The sequence below is a fragment of the Nicotiana tabacum genome, chromosome 22, assembly GCF_000715075.1.
Source record: "Nicotiana tabacum cultivar K326 chromosome 22, ASM71507v2, whole genome shotgun sequence".
Lineage (NCBI taxonomy): Eukaryota > Viridiplantae > Streptophyta > Magnoliopsida > Solanales > Solanaceae > Nicotiana > Nicotiana tabacum.
In genome coordinates, this window is record NC_134101.1 from 187,396,802 (window position 1) to 187,411,916 (window position 15,115).

At 37.4% G+C, this 15,115-nt stretch overlaps 2 protein-coding genes across 5 annotated transcripts; one reads left to right on the forward strand and one right to left on the reverse strand.

Annotated features, from left to right (window-relative positions):
• Window positions 1-14,007, forward strand: LOC107794390 (uncharacterized). Of its 3 annotated transcripts, none has more exons than XR_001649922.2 (10): window positions 1-665; window positions 1,641-1,790; window positions 3,286-3,500; window positions 3,646-3,716; window positions 3,797-3,959; window positions 5,297-5,486; window positions 6,661-6,819; window positions 6,927-7,015; window positions 7,153-7,317; window positions 13,598-14,007. XR_001649922.2 is itself a non-coding variant. In XM_016616871.2 (9 exons), the coding sequence occupies exons 1-9, from the start codon at window positions 323-325 to the stop codon at window positions 7,249-7,251; spliced, it is 1,479 nt and encodes a 492-aa protein (XP_016472357.1). In that variant the 5' UTR covers window positions 1-322; the 3' UTR covers window positions 7,252-7,633. The 3 variants fall into 3 exon arrangements, 1 of the variants encoding a protein (XP_016472357.1); XR_001649921.2 differs by lacking the exon at window positions 13,598-14,007 and adding an exon at window positions 7,422-7,633; XM_016616871.2 differs by lacking the exon at window positions 13,598-14,007 and having other exon boundaries at window positions 7,153-7,633.
• LOC107794389 (linoleate 9S-lipoxygenase 6) lies at window positions 8,136-14,072 on the reverse strand. 2 transcript variants are annotated; one of them, XM_016616870.2, is made up of 9 exons: window positions 13,834-14,072; window positions 13,456-13,742; window positions 13,135-13,369; window positions 12,711-13,040; window positions 12,539-12,624; window positions 10,391-10,480; window positions 9,922-10,220; window positions 9,581-9,844; window positions 8,136-9,016 (listed from the first exon to the last, which is right to left on the reverse strand). In XM_016616870.2, exons 1-9 carry the CDS (start codon window positions 14,018-14,020, stop codon window positions 8,248-8,250), a joined length of 2,547 nt encoding a protein of 848 aa, XP_016472356.2. In that variant the 5' UTR covers window positions 14,021-14,072; the 3' UTR covers window positions 8,136-8,247. The 2 variants fall into 2 exon arrangements, with proteins under 2 accessions (XP_016472356.2, XP_075099678.1); XM_075243577.1 differs by having other exon boundaries at window positions 13,156-13,369; window positions 13,834-14,020.
• Window positions 14,073-15,115: the final 1,043 nt, after the last annotated feature.

The window sequence follows — 15,115 nt, forward strand, 5'->3', positions numbered from 1 at the left end:
ACTCAGAAACATATAATGGTTAGCGTAACATTTAGGAGATATCTTTTACTTTTAGGGGGATGATTTTGATTATTTATTAGGTAATCTTCTTCAACGTAGAGACCTGATAATTGCAGATATGGAAGACGGATTATGTTCCAATTTTAAGACTTAATGGCACGTTTTACAATATTTTATTGCAAGTTGAAATCCAGGATAAGAAATGGCAACAACTAGCTTTGCGGCACTTGCTCTTCTTAGTTACCTAAAGCTAAACTGGTAAACATTTGCACGCTGACACGACAAGCAAACTCCACACTTCTGCAGCAGAAAATTGAACAAAATGGCTTTGAAAATTACAATAAGCTCTAATCCCAATACCAACGGCGTACTTGCACCTCCTCCGAACAAGCTACATGCTCATCTTTTACCCTCAAATCAAAAGATTTTTGCCCGCAGACTCCTTGGGAGTACACCTCTATCATTGAAACGAAGTAAAAGGAATTGGCATGCGCCGCTTCGAGTTTCGAGTTCGAGTCAGGCTTCTGCGTCAAACTCCTTTGATGTTGTCATAATTGGTGCCGGAATCATTGGGTTGACCATCGCCCGCCACTTGCTCCTTTCCTCTGATCTTTCCGTCGCCCTAGTTGATGCTGCTTTTCCTTGCTCGGGCGCAACTGGAGCAGGTAAAAATTTATCGATACTTTGACGACCAGACCCCAAATTATTGGATATTGGCATGAAATGAGCCCAAATAGAGCCAAATGGATAGTGAGGATTATTATATGCCGACCCAACTAGCTTGGAATGGAGTAGTAGTAGTTATTGTTGTTGTATAGTTGACCCCAACTAGTTTGGAATCAAGATTTAGTTGTTGTTATGGTTGTATTATATTCTTATCAGCGGCGGACTCAAAATTTGAACTTTATGAGTTCGAGTTCAAATACTACCGTAGTTCATTTAATTTACTGGGTTCCAAATCTGTCATTTGTACTAACTTAGTGGATTTTTAACACATACATGATCTGAGCTAAAGTTACTGGGTTTGGATGAACCCATATCTATTCACCCCCGATTCTTATGCACGCCGTCTTGGCTAAATGCTGTATATATCTTTTAATTGCATATGCCTCTAATCATGAAACTGATATGATCTAATATGCACAATGTACAGTTTTCCACAAAGGGTAACAGTCTCAGAGTGGGTGAATCAAGTTTAAAGTCTTTGACTCTTTTAATCCACATGCTTAATACAACGAGAATTAACTTAGTATGCTGTCAATCTCGAGTTTGTTCAAATTCACGAGCTATGCCAGTGTATTGATTGTAGTTAGATTACCCACAAATATCAACTGAATAAGTATGGCAATGGTAAGTCTTTCCACCTCCTAAATTAGAAGAAGTTAATTTGTTTTGTATAATAACTATTTGAAGTGTTAACTTTTAGCGTTTCAAATTTCTTTATAAACTTTTCTAAGGTAGTTGAACAAGTTATAAGCTTTTATTCTCTCACCCTAGAAATTTGGAGAACATCATCTGCTGGCATGTCATTTTCAGGAGGAACTTATCGAATGAAATTCTATTCCTACTGTTTCTGGTGTCTTGTCTGATTGATTATGGATTTTTCTTTACATTATCGTTGGCATTTGAGCTGGTTCTAGGTCAAGGATACATATGGAAGGCACACAAATCACCAGGTACTGATAAATGGGAATTAATGATGAGAAGCCATCAATTATGGGAGAGCCTAGCCAAGAGCATTCAACTTCAAGGCATGGATCCTTTAGAGGTACTTGGCTGGAAGAAGACAGGTGACTTTATATCCTTCCATGTATCTGCCTTCAGTTATTCTACTTGCCAATGTTTAGTCAACAGTGTTGTCAAAGGGGAAAAGCTCTAAAAAGTGCTTATGTTTATTGGGGCTTTAAGCGCAAAACGCAACTAAAGTGTGGGCTTTAATAAAAAAGGCACATTGAACTAAAAAAATAAAAAGATATATTTAATTCGGGAAAAAAGTAACAAATTCGTTCATAATATTTTCCTTAACAGCTAATATACCTATTATATTTGTTGTTTAGTACCGATTGATGAAAGACGGAACTCATAGGCAACGAGGTGTATGCCTTAGTGCCTTGCCTTATAATGAAGTGCGACTTAAGCAAGGTGAAACGGCCTCCTTGAGCTTTTCTCAGCTTCAAGGCTTAACCGCGCCTTAAATAAGCCTTTGACAATACTCTGTGTACTATTTAAGACTTTTGCAATGAATCTGGAAGTTTATCATGTTATATGTCTTGTTATTCTTACCAATGTGTTTCTGAGCTCTACTTAAGCAGCCCAAGGGGTTAGAATATGATGGAAGAATCGTGAGATATCACATCATTTTCCTGTCTTTTAGAAGACGTTTTCAGTACTGAGGAGGTATGTTCCTCCTTAATGGTAAACATGCTCAATTGTAATCTTTTTCCTTTTTCTAGAAAGCTCATTTACAAATGACAAAAGGTGGTATATTCTAGGACATCAGTCTGGAAGATTTTTCAGGTCTGAGACAATTCTGGTAAATGCAAAAGTTAAAGTCACTTCATATTGTCTAATCGTTCTCTGTTTAATAGACTTTCTGCAATGGAGAGCCCAACATTCTTCCAGTCTGGTCAAAATTGCTAGATTGGCCCTCATTCTTTGCAACTCCGCACCTCGTGAGCTAACTTTTGAGGTTGAGTTAGCCCAAGGTCCATTTTCTTAACATGATATCACAGTCACACCCATTTTGTTTCTTGGTTTACCCAATATTAGACCCCCATATCATGTCATTCGTGCTCCGATTGGCAGGCTTGGTGTGCAAGGGGGAGGGTGTTAGATTGTCCCATATTGGTTGAGGGAACAGGTTGTTGTCTCCTTGTATGGTCTTGGGCAATCCTCATGACTCGAGTTGAGTTAGGCCTAAGGACCATTTTCTTAACAAAAATAATGTGGATTTTCCTTATACTGTTCATTTGAAGGCATGCTGATCCCTACTTGTTTGGGACTGAATCATAGTTATTGTTGTTCATTTGAAGGCATCTTTCAGCTTCTTTTTTTTCCTCCACTATACATCCCTTTTTCGTAAACACAATTTAGAAAGCAATTCTAGTTGATATCTCATGTAAAGGGGTGGTATGGAGTTTGCTCTTCTCCTGCCCTTCCCTTGTACCTATCTCACGTGCACAGGCTAAAGAAAACCTTTCTTCTGTAATAACCATTACTATCTCAGCGCTATCATATTAAAGATTGTAGGGGAAACCACTGAGTGAAGTTCTAATTATCTGGCAGGAAGCCTTTTAGTTAGTAAAACAGCAGATGAGTCAGCAATGTTAAGAAGGAGGGTAGAGGAGCTATCACAGGAGGGGTTGAGAGCAGAGTTCTTGTCCACCAATGACTTGCTATCAGAAGAACCAGAACTTGTGCTTGAGAAGGAAGGTGGAGCAGCTTTTTTCCCTGATGACTGCCAATTGGATGCTCACCGTACTGTTGCATTTATTGAGAAGGTCTGTTCCCTTGCCTTCTTTCTCTCATTCTTCCTTCTCTTCCACTTTGTTTCCTTCTTTAGGAATAATCTTTAGTGTTCTTCTCTCTGGGCTATCTTACAATTCTTATATATGATAATTATTCAAGTTGTTGATCATTGTCCAGGGTAACAGGCGTTTTACTGTTGAGGGGAGATATGCTGAATTTTATCATGACCCAGCTATTGGATTAGTTAGGTTTGACAGTTTCCATCTTTATTGATGTTTGAACTATTACTTGTCCATGTAATCACTATATTAATAACTTTTAAATTCAGGCCTGGAAATAGCTGCGAGGTTGGAGCTGTTCAAACTTCCAAGACTACATTGCATAGTAAGAAGGCTGTTGTAATTGCAGCAGGTTGTTGGACTGGGTCTTTGATGCATGACCTGATTAAGCAACCAGATATCGAGCTCGATCTTCCAATAAAGCCTCGAAAGGTTTTGGATAAGTGTAACATGCCCATTATGTCCCATTTGTTTTTTTAGTCTTATTTTTTTTTGGTTGCTAACGCACCCATAGTGGGTGTGTTTGTTATCTTATTGAAGAAAGAATAAAGGAGTAAAAAAAAAGGGCAGCCCGGTGCACTAAGCTCCCGCTATAGGCGGGGTCTGGGAAGGGCCGGACCACAAAGGATTAAAAGAAAAAGAGATTTAAATATGTGGTTTAAGAGAAACCATTATTTGTTGATCTTTTGTGGATGCACAAATGCTTGTCATCTATCTCATAAAGTGGAAGAAGGGGATGCATGGAAGTGACTACACTCATTCACATGCCGATGCTCATATACCAGCTCGGACCAGACCATTACTGATATCTCTTATTTCTCTCTCGTGGCTCCATTTGTCATTGTTACTATATTATTAGAAACTTCATTTTCTTCTCCCGGGTGGGGTGGGGTGGGGTGGGGGGGTCTCAATTGGGAGAGTCATATCTGATTCATGGTTCTTCACATGCATATGCTGGTTTGTAAGCCACCATTTCTTACCCTTCCCCTCTCTGTTAGAGTCGATCCTGCATAGTAAGCAACATAAATTCATACAATACTTTAAAGTAAACATGTGATGTTCTGTGGATATGTAACTGGATGCTCACCTCATAATAGTTCGAACAATACTTGCTGGTTCCATGCCTCCACCCTTGGACCGCTTTGTTGTTAATTTGTACTTCCGTTACTTCTATGGGGGATTGCTACATAATCCAAGTTACAAGCTAATTCGGAAAAAAGAGAGGATAAAACGAGAAAGAAGAGAAATGAAATCAAAAGTTGCTCCATGACTTCTTATATCAGCATATTGTATCTGTATTGATCCACTTCCTTTATCCCTTTAGCTGGTTATAACTTTAAATAAGGTATCATTTTACAAGCTCAAGCTACAAACTCTCAGAAGTTAGAAGTATTCGAAGCTCGTAATGGTACGTCCGTGCGTCATTCTAAATTGGCCTTAAACGAATCCAAGATTGTCAATGAGTGTCTGTACAGTACTGTCTATAGTTCCTAAACCTATCCCGCTCAAATAGGGAAATCACTAAGTGAATATCAATATAGAAAAACGTGAAGACAATGGACAGAGAGAGAAGTATGTAATGTTTGATGACAATTCGATTACACATTCTATATATGGATCTATCTCCTCTCTTTTTTTTGGATCAGTAGGATCTTCCTCCTAGTCATAAGTTTTTCTCATGAGACATTGTTCCTACTTGTCAATAGATTCAACCTTTAAATATTTTATATTCATATATTTGTGAAGCTAAATTTTGCCTCTGTAAGCAGGGTCACCTGCTCGTGATAGAGAATTTCAAGTCGTTCAAGCTGAATCACGGAATTATGGAGGCAGGGTATGTCAACCATCAGTCAGCAACCCTCAAAGCTACTGCATCTGATTCAGGGCCTGTCTATAATGCACAAGATTTGTCTGTTTCAATGACAGCAACCATGGATGCATCAGGCAGTCTTGTCCTTGGTAAACTATATTCGATTGTTGAATTGGTTGTCCCTCCTTTCTTTCACCCACAACCAATATGTCTAACCCAATTAAGCTAGATATGGATAGCTCCAAGCTCCATTGCACCCCCTTCTTCCCTTCATAATGCAAAGGATTAATTGCTTCTTGTTGCTAAGTTTTCTCTTTCTCTAAGTTCATTATTTATTCACTGCAATTGAAGTTTCCTTTTTAAAATTAGTAATTAAGCTTATTTCCCTAACGATAAAAGACTGTTGATAGCCAGATCGATGCACTATCTTTTAGGAAGCTTGTTAGCATGCAGGAAAGAATGTCTACCTACTGGGGATGCTCCTTATGTAGAAGTCTATTGTTTAAATTGCCTCATCTAAAGTTTTAAAATATAAACTATTAAATAGGGGACACTATCTTTTTATTGGGCCAAGCATGTGGAAATATGCTATTACAGAGTGATAGTGAGAATTGAACTTGAGATCATTTAAATTGTATAAACTGTATTATCTAAAAGCTTAAGTTGCTAAAGAGGTGACACTTCTATTTATTTATTATAGGTCTACCACATGTTATGTAACATAGAGCTTTGCCTAATTTCTGATGTACTTATTATTAGAAAATATGGACAATCCAGCTAGGATATATCATTCGTTTTAAGACTTTCTGACTTTGCTATTCATGATATCTAGAGCGCTTTGGACAACTTCTGGAAAAAAGTTGTTCCAAAACATATTTGGTGAAAAAGTTAGTGCAAAAGAAAAATGTGTTTGAATAGTCTATATTTGTGGGTCTTTTGTGAGTGGAAGAAAGAGCTTTTAAATTGAAAACACCTTCAAAGCTTCTCCCAATTGAAAAAGCTTTTCGTAATAACTTTTCGCAAAAACTCCTTTAAAAAGTTAACAAATATATTTTTCAAAAAAGTTTCAGAAATTTCAGAAAACGATCTCATCTTATGCTGTGTAACTATGATAGCTGGAGGCACTTGTCCCATTGTTATGGTATCTGGTAGTCCAATTATATTGAATAAAATCGTAATGGAAGAAAAAGGGTATTTCCATTTTGTGCTATCTTTTTATTATTTTTCTGTCCATCTTTTTTGTCTTATAATCCGAACCCTTTAAGGTAAGTGTGGTTCTATAAATGTGCACTCATAGCTATTCACCAAGATCTTTTCTTACAGGGAGTAGCCGACAGCTTGTTGGGTTTAACACAGAGGTTGACGAATCTGTCATCAACCACATATGGCAGCGGGTTGGGGAGTTCTTACCTGCTTTGAGACAAGAGTCTCTTGAGGATTTGCGTCAAAGCAGAGAAATTAGAGTAGGATTGAGACCTTACAGTAAGTGAAAACCAGAAACTTTTGACTTCTTACTGTTCATGACTGAACTACTAAAATAATGCCAAAGTTGCAAGCATGCTCATGGGATTGGCTTTATTTTGATTTAGTTCCGGATGGAAAGCCTTTCATTGGGCTTGTTCCTGGATTTTCGAATGTGTTTCTTGCTGCCGGGCATGAAGGAGAAGGACTGTCGCTGGTATTTTGCTCTAATCTCTTTCTGCAGATGATACTCATTTTCATTTTAATGAGTCTGCTTTTCTTACTGTCTTTTCGAGTTCTTATATGCTTCTACGTTGAATTGTAATAATCATAGTCGGTGCTTTTTCTCACCAGGCTCTAGGAACGGCTGAAATGATTGCTGATATGGTGTTGACCAATCCTTGTAAAGTTGATCCAGCACCTTTTGCGCTGCTAGGCCGGTGCTTTCACTGAGCAGTGAGCCCAATGCAAATATTGAGCACTTATGAAGCCTAAATTTAAAAGCCTTACAGTTTCAAGGTCACATCACATCCTTATTATACTGTTACATGATGTTGCACTTTGGTTATATCTTTTTATCTGTCATTTCTGCGCAATAACTGAATAGTGAGAAATTACTACAGTTTTTACTGGGATGTGGATTTCTCAAAAGAGAATGTAGCAAGGATAAGTTGCTGAGTTGTCTTTGGGATGCAGTTCTTAGGTTTTGAATGAACTGATGATGTAGCTTCTATTGATAGAGACATGCTGGAACCACTCCAGCAGAAGACTCATCTTCCCAGTTCTCCAATCCTGTGGTTCTTATGTAAAATAAAAAAGCAAAATGCTTTTGATGTGATTGATCTCCTTATGGATTTAGTGCTTGCAATGCTTCATCTCGAGTTCTATCTGTTATAGCTCATGCATTGTGCATTTAGGGTCATTTGTTCCAGCTAGGAGTTTTTCTTTGGGGGGTTTGTGGGGGTGGGGGGCTCAATTTGGGCAGTTTTGTTGGCCCAGATTAACCCAAGCTATTAGATGGGTTAATATGGGCACGAGGCCCGCTCAACCACCCATCAATGAATACGTTTTTAGCCCAACCGCATAGTCCGGGGTGGAGCAGGTTACAATTTTTTGGGATAATTTTGTCCCTTGTTTTAGCTAAAGTTCCTGTAACTATATTCTGTATAAAGGAAATAGTAAAGTGTTCTTCACGTGGTTGTGCTTCTTTTAGATAAAACGCTCTGAATGTCGTAATTTGAGTTATGATATGTTTTAGCTCTTCCAGTGATTATTTGGAGTTGAATTTTCTTTTTATCTTTAATTTGTCCAAACCTGTGTGAGCTTTAAGCATTAGATGACATGGTTAAGACTCTTCCATCTTTCCTTTTCTTTTTAAGCAAGTATTTTACACTCACTGATACAAGAGACTTGATGAGACACACTTCGACAGATATTTTATAATAATGATTACATGGATATGCTATTAGGTATCCCTATTGCTGTGATACCCTGACCTGATTTAATATTGGAGACTGTAGGGTCCAGAAGCTTGTACGGGATAGTGGACGGCCCCCGTCTGTTCTTAAGTTTGGAATCTGCATTTCTCTCCACTATCCTTTTATGCACTTCGTTAAGTTCCTCGGCAAATTGCTCAAACCTTTGCTTTACCCATACGTCATCTATCCAGTTTGGAGATTGTCGTTGACCCAAGTATACTTCATCAGATGTATGCGCTGACAGTATCTCTAATAACGCCAAATATAGGGTAATCTCAGACCTGTTGGGTAACATTTTGAGAAAGAACTTGTCTGGGTCATGGAGAAACTCTGCATACTCTCTTGTCCCTTCCATCGCGATGAAATTCCGACATTTGGTTGGGCGATTTAGTGGATGACCCGCATATTCATATTGTCCAAAGTTAACTGAAGCATGAAGACATGAGGAAATCCATATAAGGGTTGTGAGAGCCTCTACTAGGTCAGAGACGGTAGTCATTGAGCTCCACCATGTTTCGTTACACTTGTCTCCATGACCAATTTTCCTTATCTCTGACCACCATTCTTGGATCTCATGGTCAGATCTCAGGGAATTATCATCCTTGTAGAAATATCGACAAAAGTCTGTTACCCATCTCTTGGTTGCTACCCAAATTTCTAGTCCATCTGCACCATATGGATAATCTTCAAAGAGAAGCTGAATGCCAGCCAGGCATTCTGAGTTCTGGAAAGCCAAACCTCTGCAAGTTTTGATTAATGTGTTATTTTGTGGTGTTAGTAGTTTTAGCTATAATGTACATCAGCAGATTTAGTGGTGATGGAGGAAAATGTTTTCAAATATTTACTTTATCCAAAAAAAAAGGAGGAAAATGTCTTTCATTTTTTACTTCAGGAAATCATTCTGGGATCATTTTCCATGTTTGTTCTAATATAAAATTAGGTGAAATATGGTAGTAATATACAAGGAGGAAGATAGCGTATAAAGATGGTGTTTTAGCGATAATATTTTAGTATGAAAATGTAGTAATAATGTCTAATTGTTCATCTCAAGATATGGAGCAAGAATTGGGATATCTCTAAAAGTTGATGACTTCAATAAGAGTTTGGATATCATTGACGACAATGGTTTTCACCAATAAGTGAAGAAAGTAGTTTTCTTTCTTTTGATGGAAAATATTTTTCTTGGAGAAAGCATTTTCAACAATTCAAGATAACCGAACATTGAAAATAGTTTCAAGAAGAAAACATTTTCCGCATACCAAACACTCATTAGGTCACCGAGTTCATATATCCCGCTAGCATACCTTTTCACCAAATCACCAGGGAGGCTTTGTTCATCAAATCTCCATTCCTTATAGAGTGAAGAAGATAGCTCCATAGATGCTTCTCCAGAATAAAGGGTCTTCTCGAAGATTCCTCCAGCTTTTAAGACCGTAATCCGAGCCAATGCATTAGTATGCATAGTGTCCTTGAAATGAGGATCCAATAACCGGTGAATCGGGTGCATAACACTCAACTGCCTTCTGGTGGCAATAATGAATGGCTCTACAACTGCATGAGTTTTTAGCCTACAATTTCATAATGCCCATGAGTAATGGGGAAATTCAATGACATTGCAACTGCTACATGATTTTAGTAATTTTACCAATGGCTGATTAGCTGATGATAACCAGAGTCGTTTACTGCCACATGAACTTTAGCAAGCTGCCATAAGGCTGCCTCTGATCCATTGGTCCCTGGACGAAATACCCTGTGGATCTCAGTGCCAGGTGAAAGCCCTGGTAAACTTAGTTCTATTGCCAATGGCTTTAGCGTGGCATCGTCCTTTAAGAATAGCAAAGTTCTGGATGCATATGCACATACACCATTTTTGTTTATTTGTCCCAAAAATGGCATGAGGTAGTCATGGTGGTCCAAGATGAAAATCCTCCATTGGTTCATTGCCTGCAGCGTTGAACTGAACTTATTAGGAATTTTGAATGTTTGTTCAAGCTCTTTCCAACTAAGCGTTCATGATTATTGCCTTTTCCTCCATCGCGGTTTTTGGAGTATGTTTCATGGGTATACTCTATGCTAAAGTATAAATGAGGATGTAATTGGTCTAAAGTACGTACCTCTTGAAGAGTGAGCCCATCAAGGTTATGTTCTATGTGCGATCTTCTTATTGAACTCCATATTCCATTCTTGCTTCTTGGTGGAAAAGCCTGTGATGTCAAAACCATAGCATCAAACAAGATATGAAACTTATAACACGCTGTTACTGTACAAGCTTGCATGTAAGATGTGTTAGAACGTCAAGTGCTGGTGTGTGAGAATGTTGAGTTAGTAGTGTTGGCTGTTAGTGCTAAGTTGGTCTCTCCTAGGTCAAGTTATTTGTTTATTCTCTTACTTTCTCTTATTTTTCTTAGGAAAATGGGTCTTTGCCCCTGTACTACTCCGATATTGAGCAAATTTGCCCTCCGTTTAACTTTTGGTCTAATATTATCCCCACGAATAGGAGAAAGTTTTGTTTTTGCCCTTGACTCCTAAAGGAGCTTCAACCTATGGGTAATTTTAAACCATAGTCAAAATTTGGACCTTTTTCCAAAGAATTTGGACTCGTGGATTTCCCCTATTTTATGTTGGAGCTCCTTTCATGACAGGCAAATACGAGACAATTTGCTAAGGGTAAGGACATGGATGGTCCAAAAATATAGGAGTACAAAATTGAGAAAATTTGGCAAATTTTGATCTTTTCCCTTTTTCTTATATGGTATCAAAGACTGCGATATTGGTAAGACTTTAAGTAACTTCTTACTGCGACTTACCAAATTTTCTTTCTTTTGTGCAAGTTTGCTAGTGACACCATACTTTTTTCTGGTGATCGATGGTACTGTGCCTTTTTCCTATTGACCATATCGGCAAACACTATGCCTCTTCCTACTGATTGCTCAGTTGGCAGTATCTCTTTCCGACTTCTTCTGTTCACTATTCTAGTCATCGATCCAGCAGCAATTTTTTTAGTAAAATTCTAGCAATCATAAATTTTTTGGCAAAATCACATAAAAGAAGTTGTCTTGAAAGACCTAGAATCTCTTGGAATTCACGTTGACCTAACCAAAAATAGGGCACAATCGAAGAAAAAGATCTATGTATCCAATACTTATTAGTTGGGACTATGTTTTAGCTGCATTATTACATTTACTTTAGGTCTTATATTTTTTAGGACTCTTTTAGTTTTATATGAGATTTATATGCCAGTAGAAAATATAGAGACTATTATCGTTGTTATAATTATTATATGGGTTTAAGATAGCTTAAATGGAGCGGCATGATGAGTGAGGATTCATATAACTGACCCGAACTTACTTGGGATTGAGGCGTTGTTGTTGTTTGATAAGGAATAGACCATGGACCTAAATCAACTCATGAGCTCATGAGGTGAGCACTGTCCGAGATCATATAAGGAGACACAACTGTTTCCTCCACTAATGTGGAACGCTTAACACTCGACATTGGTGTGTGGATAATATAACATGAGGACGCAACATGGGGTTAACCAAGAATAGGAATGAACCTTGCTCTTATACCATGATAAAAGATACATCATGGCTCTAACTCAACTCCAAAAGCTGGATCATGAGGTGGGAACCCAAGACCCATATATAAGGAGACAACATTTCTTTCCTCCACCAATATTGGGCACTTAACATATTGGAATTCTCTCGCGAGATTCCAGTGACCAAGTACTTTTGAACAAGTTTCTGGTGGTCAAAACTTTTCCTTCTATTGATCAGAAGTATCTGCTGATTTCCAGCAAGTTTCCTGTCAACTATTTAATTTTTTTTTTTTTTTGCATCCAAAACAAACAAATTCAAATTGGCTTCCATACCCAAAAATTTGAGGAAGCGTGTTAAAATGTCAGAGTTAGTGTTTTATGTGTTGAATTAGTCCTTCATTGTTTAATATAAGACGTGGACCTATAAATAGGTATGTGTTGTCAATAGCAAAGACAGGAATTTTCTCAAGGGTGTTCAAACTTGAAAGAAAGTAAAATTCCAAGGGTGCTCAATATATGTTATATACCTCTAAAACATAATATTTTTATCTATATATGCAATGTAATTTTCCGATGTAGGGTGGTACCTTACCGGGGTATAGCTTCGCCCCTGGTTGTATTCCATTATAACTATCCATTTAATTCGCTTTCCTTCTTTTATTATGAAGCTTCTGCTTATGCTTGTCATGATTCTCTTTAGGAAGCAAAAGCATGTTAAGCTTACCTGCAAACACTGAATTAGAGTTGCATTAATTCCTGCAAGCATTTGGCGTCCAAACTCCTTATCATCCTTCCATGCAAGTTCGTTCCCTGTGCATGAATAATCCAGACATGAAACAAAACTTGTCTTGGCAAAGAAAGATACAATAACCTTTTATTCAAAAAACCAGCATCACCTGCAAATAACTGAGGCATTGGAAACTTCGCTGTGTAATCTTTGATTCCACGTTCAGTCTCCTTGAAAATCTCTTTTGCTAGATGAGTTTCCAGTTTCCTTATCATCCATTCTTGCACCACTTGGTTTTTCTTTCCCGAAAATAGCTCTTTGATCTCATTGAATGACTTGAATTGGTTGGTTTCTTCTCTTAACACTGATTCCCCCTGAGAAACGACATAGTGCAAGGTGGCCTGGATAACTTTCTTCGCAAACTCTGATAGCTTCTCGGGGCTAAATCTTTCATCTGGAGGGATACAATTGTCTATCTTGAACATCCCCTTCTCATTTTCTGTTAGAAGAGTAACAGTTTAGGAAGAAGAATATCATTGTCCGTGTTATTCTGTGACTAGAAAGTTATACTAGAAGGGAGAGAGATTTCTAGCCTGAATGAATATGTGGTTCACCAGTTTTTCCTCTCCTTGGATACGGATAAGAAACTGAACCTCCTAAAACTGGCCTTTCCCCTCGCTGAGGATCACCGAGATCATTATAGAAATCGTAGTCATAAACCCGATGCCATTCTCTAGTTCTCCCTGGAGTTCCATCTCCTCTCAAGGTATCAAGTTCTTGTTTCCTTAGTTGCAGCAGACTATTTGGTGTTTGGCTTGGAAGATAACACTAAGCATCATAAGATGATCAAAGGCACTGCATATCTTTTTGTTGAAAGATACTTTTACATGTTAGGAGAAATGTTTTATACTCACAGTGTTTGAGAAAAAAATCCTTGCTTTTTGAGTTAAATGATTGGGATAAATCCAAGATTTGCATTCAAAATGAACCATCTGTCTGAATGTAACTTGGAGAGACATTGATTGAAGAAAAAACTTGTGTTTGTGCTGGTTCCAGATGACAAAAGCTCCTGGAAGTCCAAAATCTCGGTCAACCTCGAATGTCAATTCATACTGAAAACCTCTGTTTCCATTAGGCTTCTTGTGGATACGTTTCCCATTATTCAGGTGCGCTTCTTGACTCAGCTTCCCTTTCCCCGTACCTATCCAAAGGGAAGAAGAAAAGGAAGCAAACCTGTTGTAAATTATATAAGAAAAAATAGTAATCATAGTGTATATATCAAGTTGGCTTACTTGGGTCAATTTTTGAGAGACTGTATAGTTTAATACGAATAGCTTTTCCAAGGCTTGATTTTGCAGGGCAATGTTGAATGATGATTTCTCCTTTAATGGACTCTGAATGTTTTTTACTTTCAGCCAGTTGAGCCTTCACACTTCCTTGAAAAACATTCAGACAATCAATTATCCTTGAATGTTCCATCGTTTTCTTTAATTGATATTTGGTGTCAAAATGTTGTCGTTGTAGTATCAGAATTTTCTAATCTTTCCTCTTTGTAAATGATATTATGAGAGAACAAGATCTTACTAGGCGAAGAAAGTTTGTCATAGCTTGAGATTTTAGCATTGCATCAGATTCATTGCCTTGCTTTGAGGTTTCCTTTTAGGTGCTCAAGCAGACAAGTATATACTTAGCAGTAAAGCTTCTCGTCTAATGTAAAGGCTTATATGCACGAGCACTTAGTATGACAGATTTTGAAAAAGCATGGAATGATATAGGATGGGCAGAATAGAATAAAATAAACTTATTTCATTTGAAGTATTGAAAGGTACATATATTTAGTTCCAAGTCGAAGTTTCACCATTTTATCACAAAATACAGGAAGTGGTAAAATCAAGTTGTACTGTTAACTTTGAATAGGCAACTTGATAAATGATGTTAGGTAAAAGATTATGCTTAAAAAATAGATATTATCAAAACTACTTGACACCGGTCAAACTGTCTTTTAATTAAACACTAGTAAATTTGTCCGCGCTTCATGAGGTCGTTAAAAACTTTATTCGACATACAAAATAATCCTTCTACTAATATCCAAATATATTAAAGATTCATACATTTTTGAAACCCAATAGATTAAATTTCAAAGTTTAATCCATCTTTCATCTAACAAATTAATTTTTGATTCTTTTTCTAATTTTCCATCACTTGTGTGTCTAGTCTTCTAGACCTGCCCAAGAAAAAGATAACAACCTAGACTGTCAGAAATTAAAAGGAAAAAGTGTAAAATCGAATATATCGCACAAATCAACGAACTAAAATTCTACAAATATTTTCTCTAATTTTATCCTTTCCTTTTCAGTTCCATTTACCTTTTTCTTCTATTTCTTTTTTCTGTTTCTTTCTCGTTTCTTACGTCCTTACCCATTCATTTTTCAAAGAAAGAAATAAGACAAAACTCCTTTTTTCAAATCCAATAGATTAAACTTCACGTTCTTAATCCATATTTTATTGGGTGAAAATTATTTTGATCCCTCAACTTTACCTTAAAAGTCAAACTCCTCCTCCAACATTAAACGA